The sequence below is a fragment of the Dermochelys coriacea genome, chromosome 1 (assembly GCF_009764565.3).
Source record: "Dermochelys coriacea isolate rDerCor1 chromosome 1, rDerCor1.pri.v4, whole genome shotgun sequence".
NCBI lineage: Eukaryota > Metazoa > Chordata > Testudines > Dermochelyidae > Dermochelys > Dermochelys coriacea.
Genome location: NC_050068.2, coordinates 259,538,454 through 259,549,793, shown reverse-complemented (window position 1 = coordinate 259,549,793; position 11,340 = coordinate 259,538,454). Strand labels below are relative to the sequence as shown.

At 46.3% G+C, this 11,340-nt stretch overlaps 1 protein-coding gene across 3 annotated transcripts in view; it reads left to right on the top strand.

The window, feature by feature from the left end:
- The first annotated feature begins 569 nt into the window (after window positions 1-569).
- The window catches only part of PDGFB (platelet derived growth factor subunit B), a 29,201-nt gene continuing 18,430 nt past the window's right edge, over window positions 570-11,340 (top strand). Inside the window, exons 1-2 of one of the 3 annotated variants that reach the window (XM_038387707.2) lie at window positions 570-729; window positions 5,999-6,904. In XM_038387707.2, the coding sequence (XP_038243635.1) occupies window positions 6,815-6,904 (90 nt within the window). In that variant the 5' untranslated portion in view covers window positions 570-729; window positions 5,999-6,814. Of the gene's footprint in view, window positions 730-5,823; window positions 6,905-11,340 lie in introns of all 3 variants that reach the window. The other 2 variants (XM_038387708.2, XM_038387706.2) reach the window with 2 other exon arrangements.

Below are 11,340 nucleotides of genomic sequence, written 5' to 3'. Positions count from 1 at the left end.
AATGGGCTGTGGAAATTAACTCACTGCCCTCTCTGTGCTAGAGGTGTTTCCTTGAGAGTGGGTTTGAGCCACACAGGCAGGGAACAGTTCATGGGCACAGTTAGAACTGTCACTTCTGCAGCTGGTAAATAGGACTTCAGGGTGGCATCCTGAGCTCAGCTACACCACTGTAAAGTAGAAGGCAGGGTCAAATCCTGGTCCCAGTAAAATCACAGGGAGCTTCTTTCATTATTTTAAATGAGATCAAGATTTGACCTGAGCTCCTTTGGAGTCAATGGAGTTACTGCAGATGGAAATGGATGCAAACAAGATCAGGCCTGGAGGGACTGATTCCAACCTCCCTCACTCAGGTATAAACCAGAACTGATGTCACATTTATCTCAGGCATAACTTGAGTGGCTTCACTGGAGTTACACCATAGATGACTTTGGCCCTCAGACTCCAGTACTGTTAACCAGGCATCTTCACTGGCATAAAAGGGACACAATTGATATTTAGTTTTCTCTTTAGTCATGAAAAATAATAATGCCGGGGGGTGGGGAGGGAGGCAGAGGAGAGAAGAGATGATTACTTTTGTTTTTCGCTCCTCATTTTTACTTCACATCATGAGTCATGTTATCATGTTCTCAGGAGCTGAGTAACTGCCGGGGCTATTTTTACCCTTGTTCTTGTTCAGCAGGCTTCCTTTTCTCTGCCGCTGCTGCTGGATGGACGAAGGACATGAGGATGGTGAGTGGGGGGGGAAGGGGAACGGAGGGTGGGATGGCTGTCCGGGGGAGGAGGGGAATGAGCCCCACCCAATTTGGAAACAAAAGCAATATATTAATATCCAAAAACAACAGGATGAGCTCTGATGTATGTCATATATATATAATTATTGTTATTTATTATATGGGGGGAGAGAAATTCCTTTCCAATGCTAGTCACCAGTCTGGAAAAATAAAGAAGGAAAGCCGAACGTTTTTTCCTTCCATCAAAACAGGAAAGAGATGGGGAGTGGGGTTGGGAGGAGATACATACACATCGTAAAATGTTGCCAGAGTAAGGAGATGGCTACCCTTTGCCCTAAACTTGGGGGGGAGAGCAGGTGACGTATATGCTGGGAGAGGTGCATTCTCTCTCTCTCTCACACAAATAAAAATACATGCACACAGGTAGGTTTGAGGTATAAATCAATCCTCCCACTCTGTTTATCTTATCCTCTCTTTGTATCTCTCTCTCTCTCATTCATACATCCACTGAGGGATGAAGAGGTTGCCCATATCCCCCCCGCTCCCCCAGGTGTGTGTGTGTGGGGCGGGAAGGGTGAGTAGTGCCAGTCACCATTGTAAGAAGAAAAGGAGTACTTGTGGCACCTTAGAGACTAACAAATTTATTTGAGCATAAGCTTTCATGAGCTACAGCTCACTTCATCGGATGCATTCGTTGTAAGAGCTCCTTTCCCAACACTTCTGTATCAAGAACTGTGTATGGTCCCATGAGTCTGGCCTGTGGTGTCCCCTTCCCCGACCTCTTCTTTCATTCAGTCACTGCCAGCGATCCCTTTAGGAGAGTCACAAAAAGAAAAGGAGGACTTGTGGCACCTTAGAGACTAGCAAATTTATTTGAGCATAAGCTTTCGTGAGCTACAGCTCACTTCATTGGAGAGCGAGAGAGATTTACTAGCCCACCAGGAGGGGCAGAGGAAATCCTGGTTCAGGTGAGTGACAGTGGAAGTGGGGACTCCCCGGGAGGTCCTGGCAGCTCACACCAAACACTAACTCCCCCGGTGGCATCTCTCTCTGCCATGTAGTTGTTCTGCCAGGTTTTATTTAACACCTGAAAAGTAATTAGAGCCCAGAGGCCCTGTAATCCTTCTCCAGTTCAACACAAAGACAGAATATGCAAACCCTAAACAACTGTAGCTTTTTCTTTCTCTAAGCAATGCTCCCCGCCCCATCTCTGTCTCCTTCCTTCATTCCCTCTTTCCCTTGCCTCCTTTCTGACTCCTTTAGGGCTAAGTTCGACCTTCAGGAAGTGGGTGCAACTCCCATGGAAGGTTCTGGGGCAAATGATAAATGGTGGTATAGATGACACAACTGGGGCCTTTTTCTGATTCTACTTATACTGGGGTAAACCTGGAGTAATTCCACTGAAGCCAACAAAGTACCACTGATGTGAAATCAGAACTGGCCCCTGGTGTATGTTAGTCACCCCTCTCCAAGATTTAGGTGGCCTGAATTCATCTTTAGCTGTGACTTCACTGAAGTCCATGGAGTTACACAAGGGAAGAATTTATCTGGCTGCAATAATGGTAAATTTTACTGCTATTTTTGTCTCGGGGGACCCCACCCAAGCATTGCTAGTGGATCTCAATCTCGCCTATACCACTCATGCTCTTCCACCCTTGGGTCTGCCCTCCCCCCACAGTTCTGCCAATGCACTACCCTGCAGCACCCTCTGCTGCTAATCCACCCTAATCCTCATCAGTAGCACCCTCTGTTTTCCTGTTCTGGGCTCCCACACAACTCAGCCAATGTATCTCAATCCTGCTCTGCAGTATCACCTGCTATTCCAGTCCTAGAAGTCCCACTCAGCTACACTGAGGCACTTTAGACCCTGACTTTCAGACCTCCTATTTTTTTCCCTGTTGATTAATTTTAAGTAGAATTCATCATGGAGAGGCTGAGAGGCATGTCCACAATTCAGGCTGTGTCTTGCTTCCCACTAGAAACCCAATTTTGTTTCCTACCCTTACAAAATCCTCAGAAAAGGTTATTAACACTCACATGTTGCATGTGTGATCTGTGGCCAGCCAAGAATTTTTTGCCAACATTTGAGGTGATGGGGGAGAAGCTATTTATGTGCTAGGGAATATACATTGTTTCAGGATTTTTATGTGCATGGTAAACCAATTCCCAATAACAAATAAATGATTGGGGCACAATGAACGCAATTTTTCATAGTTTAAAGAGGGGGGGAAATTTCTAATAAAAAAACTTCATTATTAAAACTCCAGGCTACCGAATATGGAGGGATCCTGTAGGGCCATCATATTTGTGGCTTGTTTGATGGGATCTGCTCAGTCATCACTAGGTTGTGACATTGCCTCATCAAGTCATGATGACATATAATGACACTCTGGCTCAACATCATCCCATTGCATCCAAACCTCATCCCACTGCAATATGATGTGACATAACATAATGACATTGCCACCACCTCAAAAGTGCTTTGGAGTCTCACAGCATTCCTTATAGAAGGTGTGATCGCCTCATTAGAAAGGTGACAATTCTGGAAATAATGAAGTGAGCAGCAACCCTATTTCATAAAAGCACTGAAATAAAGAGAACAGAGAACTGGCCAAGTTCAGAGCTGGGGTAAGCAGGTGCAGCCCCAATGAACTGGTATTGGGCTCAGTGGAGTTGCATCTGCCCAAATCTGAATTTGGCCCAGTACCTTTAAGATTTTTCACAAGAGAAAAATCTGTCCCTGAGTTAAAAACAGAAAAGACAAATAAATAGCCTCTGAAATCCAAGCAAATCTGAATATTATTTAGTTCTATTTTCAGCCAGGGTTACAGGTGGATGATTAGTCAACTTCCAAACATCCTCTTCCTTGTCGTTTAAAGATTCAATTGGGATTAGCTTTTCACTGTTGCTGAGCTTCTAAAAATTCCCCAGCATCATCCACATAAAAAAAATAACTTTATTTCCATCTGACCTCACACGTAATTTAGCTGGATATAGAAAAGCCAGTCCCCCAAAAGCAGATCCTAGAGTCATACAACATTTCCTAATGTCTTGTGTCTCGGAGCAAAGATGCAGCACTTCCTGCTAGCTTAGTCCTTAGCTCCACTCGCTTTGACTGATGTACCTAAAGTGTTGATCAGCTCCCTCGCTGAGTAGAGACAGCCAGTGGGGTCTATGGGCCATAATCTTGGCTGATGTAAATCATAGTAGCTCTACTGAAATCAGTTCAGGTATGCCCATTTACACTAGCTAAGGATCTGACCCTGTATGTTCATAAGTGTGATGACTGATGTGATGTGAACCCGGCTCAGATGGTTAGTGGACCATGCCTAGAGAATGAAGGGAGCAGTAACAGTAATGGTGCTAGTGGGGAGTGTGACTAAAGGGACTGGAAGATCTAAGAGAAAGCTCCTTTCAGTTCTGTGAAATATTGCAGAGGTGGCACTATGCCAGAGAGTATATCAGACACTGCCTTCCCATGCTTCTGTTCTGGAATTAGGCTTGGGTCTGATTCAACACCTTTTCGTCCCAAGCCTTTCCTCCTGCACCTGTGTGCCCTGGGTTGGATCCTCAGCTGGTGTAAACTGGCATAGCTCTGGTGACTTTACACCAGTAGAGAATCTGGCCTCTTGCTTCCTGGTTTAGGATGAAGGCGGCCCATGTACCTTGTTAACTCAGAGCACTTAGCTTTGCCCAGCCTTTCTATGTGAATATTATGCTTTTGTGTGTTAGGTTACATTTCTCTTGGAAGTAGGGAGCAGAGGGGATTGCTGTGTTGTTATGGGAGACAAAGATACAGTGAATCTGATTCTGCAGTCAAGTACTCCACAGATTCCTGATTTACACCAGAGAATATGAGCTCAAAGTCAGGCCCTTTAGGTATGAATAGCTAAGCTGGGAGGATTTGTGATGTCCAGGGCCTCTCACTGCAGAGGAGACATTGCACTGGAACCTTTCTGCCCATCTGTTGTGGTTGCTGATCATGGAGAAGTTAAAGATCACAGGGCACTTCTAGAAGAGTAACTCTAGCATCCTAACCAGCCTCCCTTCCCTCAGTGAATGGGATTCTAATAGCTGCCGCTATGTTCATACCATTGCTGAGGAAAGAATGGCTGGGGTCTTTGCCTAGGCTGTCACAGTGCCATCAGGATCTCTCTCTCTCTCTCTCTGCTGCATACAGTGTCCTGGGACCCCTGGGGTCTGAAGCTGAAATTCTCTATCAGAGAAATCACAAGAGCAAGCACCTTAGCTTCAAATGTGTGAGTGTGTTTGTGTGTGTGAGAGAGAAGAGCATGTGGATGTGTCTGTCAGGATGCATGAGTATGTGATTATGGGAGTCTAATTGTGTTTATAGTGTGAGAGAGCACCTGTGAGTATCTCTGAGTGCGTGACTCGGACAGAATATGCATATGGATGTGCATAAGTCAAGAGTGAGAGTGTTGGAGAAAGAGCATGCAGTTTGTATGTAGGAGAGAGCATGGGTGGGTATGTCTTTGAAAGAGAGAGTACATGAGTGTGTGAGAAAGCATGTGTGATTTGTTAAGTGTGTCATTTTGTTCGTGAAGAGAACATGTGAGTTTACGAGAAGTCATGATATGACTTTATCTTGAATTCACCTGTTAACTAACCCTCTTGCTTCCCCCAGCAAATACCTCCTTGCTTAATTTCCCTTTGGATGTTTATTACATGTGGAGATAATCATGTGGCAAAATTCCTTTTAGTGCCAAGAACACCACAAATTCTGTTGTAACAATGTTTGAATTTTTTTGGCTTTCCTCTGCACACAAAGAGATTGAAAATATTAAAATGACATCTCTCTCCAGAGCAAGTGGGATGGCAGGGCAGGGGGAAAAATGCTGAGAGTTGCAACTGTGACAGTCTTAGTCTTGGACCAAAAAACTCAACTGCACTGCTGGGAATACCTTTCTCCTTATCTCTCTCATTCCTGAAGGAATTTCTCTCCCCACGTCTATGTGAGCGTAGGGACATCACCAATATAAATTATGTATATTATTGAGGGTCTTTTTTATTTTGGTGAGTACTGAATTGTCAGTGCCTTATTAGATTTTTTTTCTCTGTCTTTGATATACAGCCAAGAAAGGAGTTGCTGCTAGCTGTCTCCACCCCTCTCTTGTCTCCTTTAAAAGAACAGCTGAAAGGGTGGCACCTTATTCTCTTTCTTGCAGACTAAAATAAAGATCCACCAGCTCTCTCCCTGCTACTCACTCTCCTCCCACTTGATTTTACCTTTTTTCTTGTTGCAACAGAGCATAAGAGGCAGCAGCGCCGCTGAGACTTATCAAGACTCAACACACACACAGAATCCAGCCAAGACATTTGCTCACCTGTCTGCAAAACCAAACCAATCAGACCTCACATACAACAAAACTACCAGCAACGTTTTGAAAGAAAAGACACGGAAACCAGAAAATAATTTAAGAGAAAAAAATTCAACTTAAAACAACTTTTATTTTTTAAAAAATATGCCAGAGGAAGAAAAACATTAAAAAAAAAATAAACCAACAAAAAAATTAAGAAAGAAGATTTATGTTCTGATTTTGTATAAACATTTAGGAAAACTTTGTTTCAGACTTTTCTAGTTTTTTCTGGAAAACACTGCAAATCATTTTTACCTTTTTGTGTGGACTTTTTTTTTTCTTAAAGAACAAAAATTAAGAAGGAAAAAGATAAGTGTTTGGACCATCCAATAAAAGGAAATACTGGAAGATTTCTTGTGGAGAGGGGGGGAGACAGACTTTGGATGCATACATTTTTGGGGGGACTGCCTTTTTAGTTTATTTATACTCCTCTCCTATATTCCTGCTGGCTGATGAGGCAGAGAAAGGGTCCAACAAGTAACCAAGAATTACTTTTTAAAAAATAAAGTGTCTGTTTTTTAACCCTTTCTTCCCCACTCCATGATTGTGGGAGACTAGAGAAAATAACTTGGAAGGGAAAATGAAGAAGTGCAGAGCACTCTGTGAAGGAGGCAAGGCTAGAGCAAAACTGTAAGCAGAGACTGCCTCTCTCACCTCTTTGCCTAAGCGTGGGAATTTATTATTTCTTTTAAAGTCTGTCCTTCAATGTGTCTGGAACTTTTGGGGCTCAGAGTCGGTATGAATTTCAGATTGATCTTCATGTCTCTCTGGTACCTGCCTCTCATCAGCACTGAGGTAAGTGTTGAACCATTTTATTTTACAATCATATCTGATGAACTTTAGACCCAGGATAAAGTATACAGAGCAGAGAGAGAAAGAACTCCTTATAGGTATTTCTTTGACAAGTTTCATTGTGTCTGTGGGAACAGTTGTACATTTGTGGGTTATTTTTAATCATACTTTATTTTGGTTTTTAAAAGGCAAGAAAATGAATAAGGGGAGAATAAATACAGTTGAATAAGCAACATTTAAGCCACTGAACTGACAGTAAAAGGGAGTTGGGAAGAAGGATTCAGTTTTCACTCTGGAGTCACAGATGTAGTTTGACTTCTATATTTGGGGTGAGAGGGGGGACAGTTCCAGTCAGGCCAACGGGGCCACACAGGGGAGGGGGAGCAAATTCTGCACCTGCCCAAGGCTTGCAGTTTGGGAAGAGGGCAACGGCCCCCTGGCCCCCCTCAAACTACACTCATGTGTGGGGTGCACTCCCCATCCCAACCAAATGTAGCAGTTGCAGCTTCTCAATCTCTCATGCATTTATTAGTTTTGCTTTTTAAAACCAACCAACCAACCAACCTTATTTAGGCAACTCTTTCTGCGGCACACCATGGCTAGCCCTTGCCCTGCTGGCTAGCTGTTTGTAGGGGGAACACCTTCTCCCACCACTCCCCAGAGAAAACATGTAATCCAGTGGCATCTCAGATCTCCGGATGGGGATCTTCAAGATGGGTTCTGCTGGAATGAAACAGGGACGAGCCTGCCTGGCAGTTCAAGGGGGAGCCCGAGGTGCCTGTTGGAATGAGGGGTGGGCTAGACCGAATGAGAGAGCGCCCAGTAGTTAAAGAAGGCGCTTGCGGTACGTCTCACGGTGCTGGTGGAGTCAGAGGGAGTGAAAGAGCTCCGGAGTCGTTCAAGATTTGTGTCTCTCCCAGGCTGGGAGGTCAGGCGGAGTGGAAGCGGGGAGCTCCCCGAGTTCTTGCCGCTGAATTCTAGCCCTGCTCGCTGGCCGCAGCAGCGTGTTCCACGGCTGTGCTGGGCCGGGAGCTGCAGCCGGGCTCCTCCGATCCGTTCCGAACAAACACCCAAGAGGAAGGGGAGAGGGCAACGATTTGCAGACTGGAGAGAGATTTGGGGGGGGGGGAGGGTTCTTCAAGGAACCCAGGTCCTCTCTTTTGCTTTCCTGGTGCCCCCCCCCCTCCCAAGGGATTGCTTCAAACACAGTGTGCCCGTCTCTTGGGCCTCCGCGGTGTCTCTTGCACCAGCGTAACTTAGTTGGGTCGGACCCTCAGCGCGCTGCGCGGCGTGGGGCCGCAGGCGGGCGAGCTGCAGCAGGGGGGCTGGCCATGCCCGGCTGCAGGGCAGAGTCCTTGAACCGAAGAGGGCCGAGGAAATCAAGGTGGACGAGTTTGCTCCCGCTTATGCCGCGAGCTGGCAACGGCAAAGAATTGAGTGTGGGAGCGAGAGGGACGCCGCGAGTAACGAGGGCTCGTACTTCTGCCAGAGAGCCGTTGAGCGAGAGCTCGGGGCGGGACGCAGCCACGTACGAAACGAGCACCCCGCGGGGGAAATACAGCGCCCTGCACACGCCACGAGGGCGGCGGGAGGGAGGCAGGAGAGGGTTAACCCGGAGGTGAGGTGAGCCGAGCCGAGCCGAGCTGGGACCTGGGCCGCAGCCAAGGCAGGTTGTTTTGACCGCCCGCTGGCGGGAAGAAATCTCCTTTTGTTCTCCGCGCTCCTGCGGGTCGGCGTGCAGAGCCCCCCCCCGGCTCGCTCCTGCCTTGCGGTGCCAGCGGGGGGCGCCCCCCCCCCCGGGCCTCGCCTATTTGGGGGAGGGGCAGGTGCACTGCGGGCCCCACCCTTCCTACAGCTGCACTCGCTCGCCGTGCCAGTCTCATCCCCCAGAGCCAAGCCAAAATAAAAGCAAGGTGGAGGGAGGAAGGGCTTCCTCCCCCCGGGGGATGAGGATCGTCCCGAGGGAAAAACCAGCGCAGAGGCATTCCAGGATTTCGGCCCCAAACTCTCTCCACCGCCTCGCCCTCCCAACTGCGGGAGTTTCCACCGCTCCCGTGTTTCTTTCTTTCAATGAGGATAAAGCAACGCCACGCTCCTGGTTACTCCTCCACAGGCTTGCTGCAGCTTTATCTGGAACAGCCCTGGGGGAAAGTAACAGCCATCATACTTAGCAGCTAGAGAGCATTTTACACTTTTTTAAAGAAGTGGGCAAGCCGTAACCAATTGATCCTCATAGCCCCATACTGTAAGTGCAGTTTAAAACGACAGTAAGAGGACCAAGAAAATGCCACCATGACTAAACAACAGAGGCCGTTAAGAGACAAAAAGACCTCATTTAAAGTCAAATCCCCCTGAGAAAAATAGAAAGGAACATTAACTCTGTCAAGTCAAGCCAAGGGCGGCACCATAGGCAGGCAAAAAAGAATTTGAAGAGTAACTAGCCAAAGACACAGAAACTAACAGCAATTTTTTTTTAAAGTACACCAGAAGCAGGAAGCCTGCCAAACAACCAGTGGGGCCACTAGATGACAGAGGTGCTAAATGACAGGTTTCAGAGTAGCAGCCGTGTTAGTCTGTATTCGCAAAAAGAAAAGGAGTACTTGTGGCACCTTAGAGACTAACAAATTTATTAGAGCATAAGCTTTCGTGAGCTACAGCTCACAGTCAAAGAAGACAAGGTCATTGCAGAGAGGCTAAATGAATTCTTTGCGTCAGTCTTCACTGCAGAGAACGTGAGAGAGATTCCCACACCGGAGCCATTTTTTTAGATGCGAATCTGAGGAATGGCCCCAGTTTGAGGTGTAAATAGAGGAGGTTTTGGAACAAGTTGATGAATTAAACACTAATAGATCACCAAGACCAGATGGTATTCACCCAAGAATTCTGAAGAAACTAAAATATGAAATTGCAGAGCTACTAACTGTGGTATGTAGTAACCTATTGCTTAGGGCTTGGCAACACTTGCGAGTTACAGCGCAATAAAGCAGCCCCAGGAGCCGTAGTTCACTCCCCGTCCACACTGGCAAGGCACAGAGAGCGCTCTGACTCCATGGCTACAGTGCTGCTGATACTCCACCTCGGCAAGTAGAATAATGTTTGCTGCGCCCCCACTGCAGCGCCGCGGTGCCAGTGTGGACGAGGTGTTGCATTACTGTGCTCTGATTGACCTGCAGAAACATCCCACAATCCCCTTAAGTCAAGTGGCCACTCTTGTCATTGTTGTGAAATCGGCTGCAGGAATGCGGAAATGCCCGTTGAAAGCTCCCTGTGGGAGAAGCTGGCTGCTTATCAGCTTCAGGAAAAAGCAAACATTTACTGTTTGCTTTGAGTGACTGAGAGAGAGGCGGGAAAGGGGGGTCTTAACTTACAAGAAAGCATGCTGACACACTCTCAGCACCCCAAAAACATACTCTCTCTTCCCCCACATACACACAACACACTCCCTGTCACACTCCCTCCCAACATTTGAAAAGCATGTTGCAGTCACTTTCATGCTGGGGTAGCTGCCCATAATGCATCACTTCCAATACCACTGCAAGTGCTGCAAATGTGGCCACGCCAGTGCACTGTCAGCTGTCAGTGTGGACAGACTACAGCGCTTTCCCTACTGAACTCTACGAAGGCGGGTTTAACTCACAGCGCTCTAAATCTGCAAGTATAGCCATGCCCTTAAATTGGCCTCTGTACCAGATGACTGGTATCTAAGGTCTCACCAATTTTTAAAAAGGCTCCAGAGGGGATCCTGGCAATTACAGGTCTATAAACCTAACTTCAGGTCCAGACAAACTGGTCGAAACTATAATAAGGTACAGAATTATCAGATGCATATATGAACACAATTTGTTGGGTAAAAGTCAACTTGGCTTTTGTAACAGGGAAATCATGCCTCACCAATCTATTAGAATTCTTTGAGGGGATTAAAAAACATTTGAACAAGAGGGATCCAGTGGATATAGTACTTGGACTTTCAGAAAGCCTTTGATAAGGTCTCTCACCAAAGGCTCTTAAGCAAAGTAGGCAGTCAACAGATAAGAGGGAAAGGTCTCTCATGGATCAATAACTGGTTTAAAAGATAGGAAACAAAGGATAGGAATAAATGGTCAGTTTTCACAGTAGGGAGGTATAGCGGGGTTCCCCCAAGGATCTGTACTGGGACCAGTGCTGTTCAACATATTCATAAATGATCTGAAAAAAGGGGTAAACAGGGAGGTGATGAAATTTGCAGATGATACAAAATTACTTAAGATAGTTAAGTCCAAAGCAGACTGCAAAGTGTTACAAAGAGGTCTCGCAAAACTGGGTGACTGGGCAACAAAATGTAATGCACATTGGAAAACCTAATCCCAACTATACATAAAAATGATGGGGTCTAAATTAGCTATTAACACCCAAGAAAGAGATCTTGGAGTCATTGTGGATAGTTCTCTGAAAACATTCAC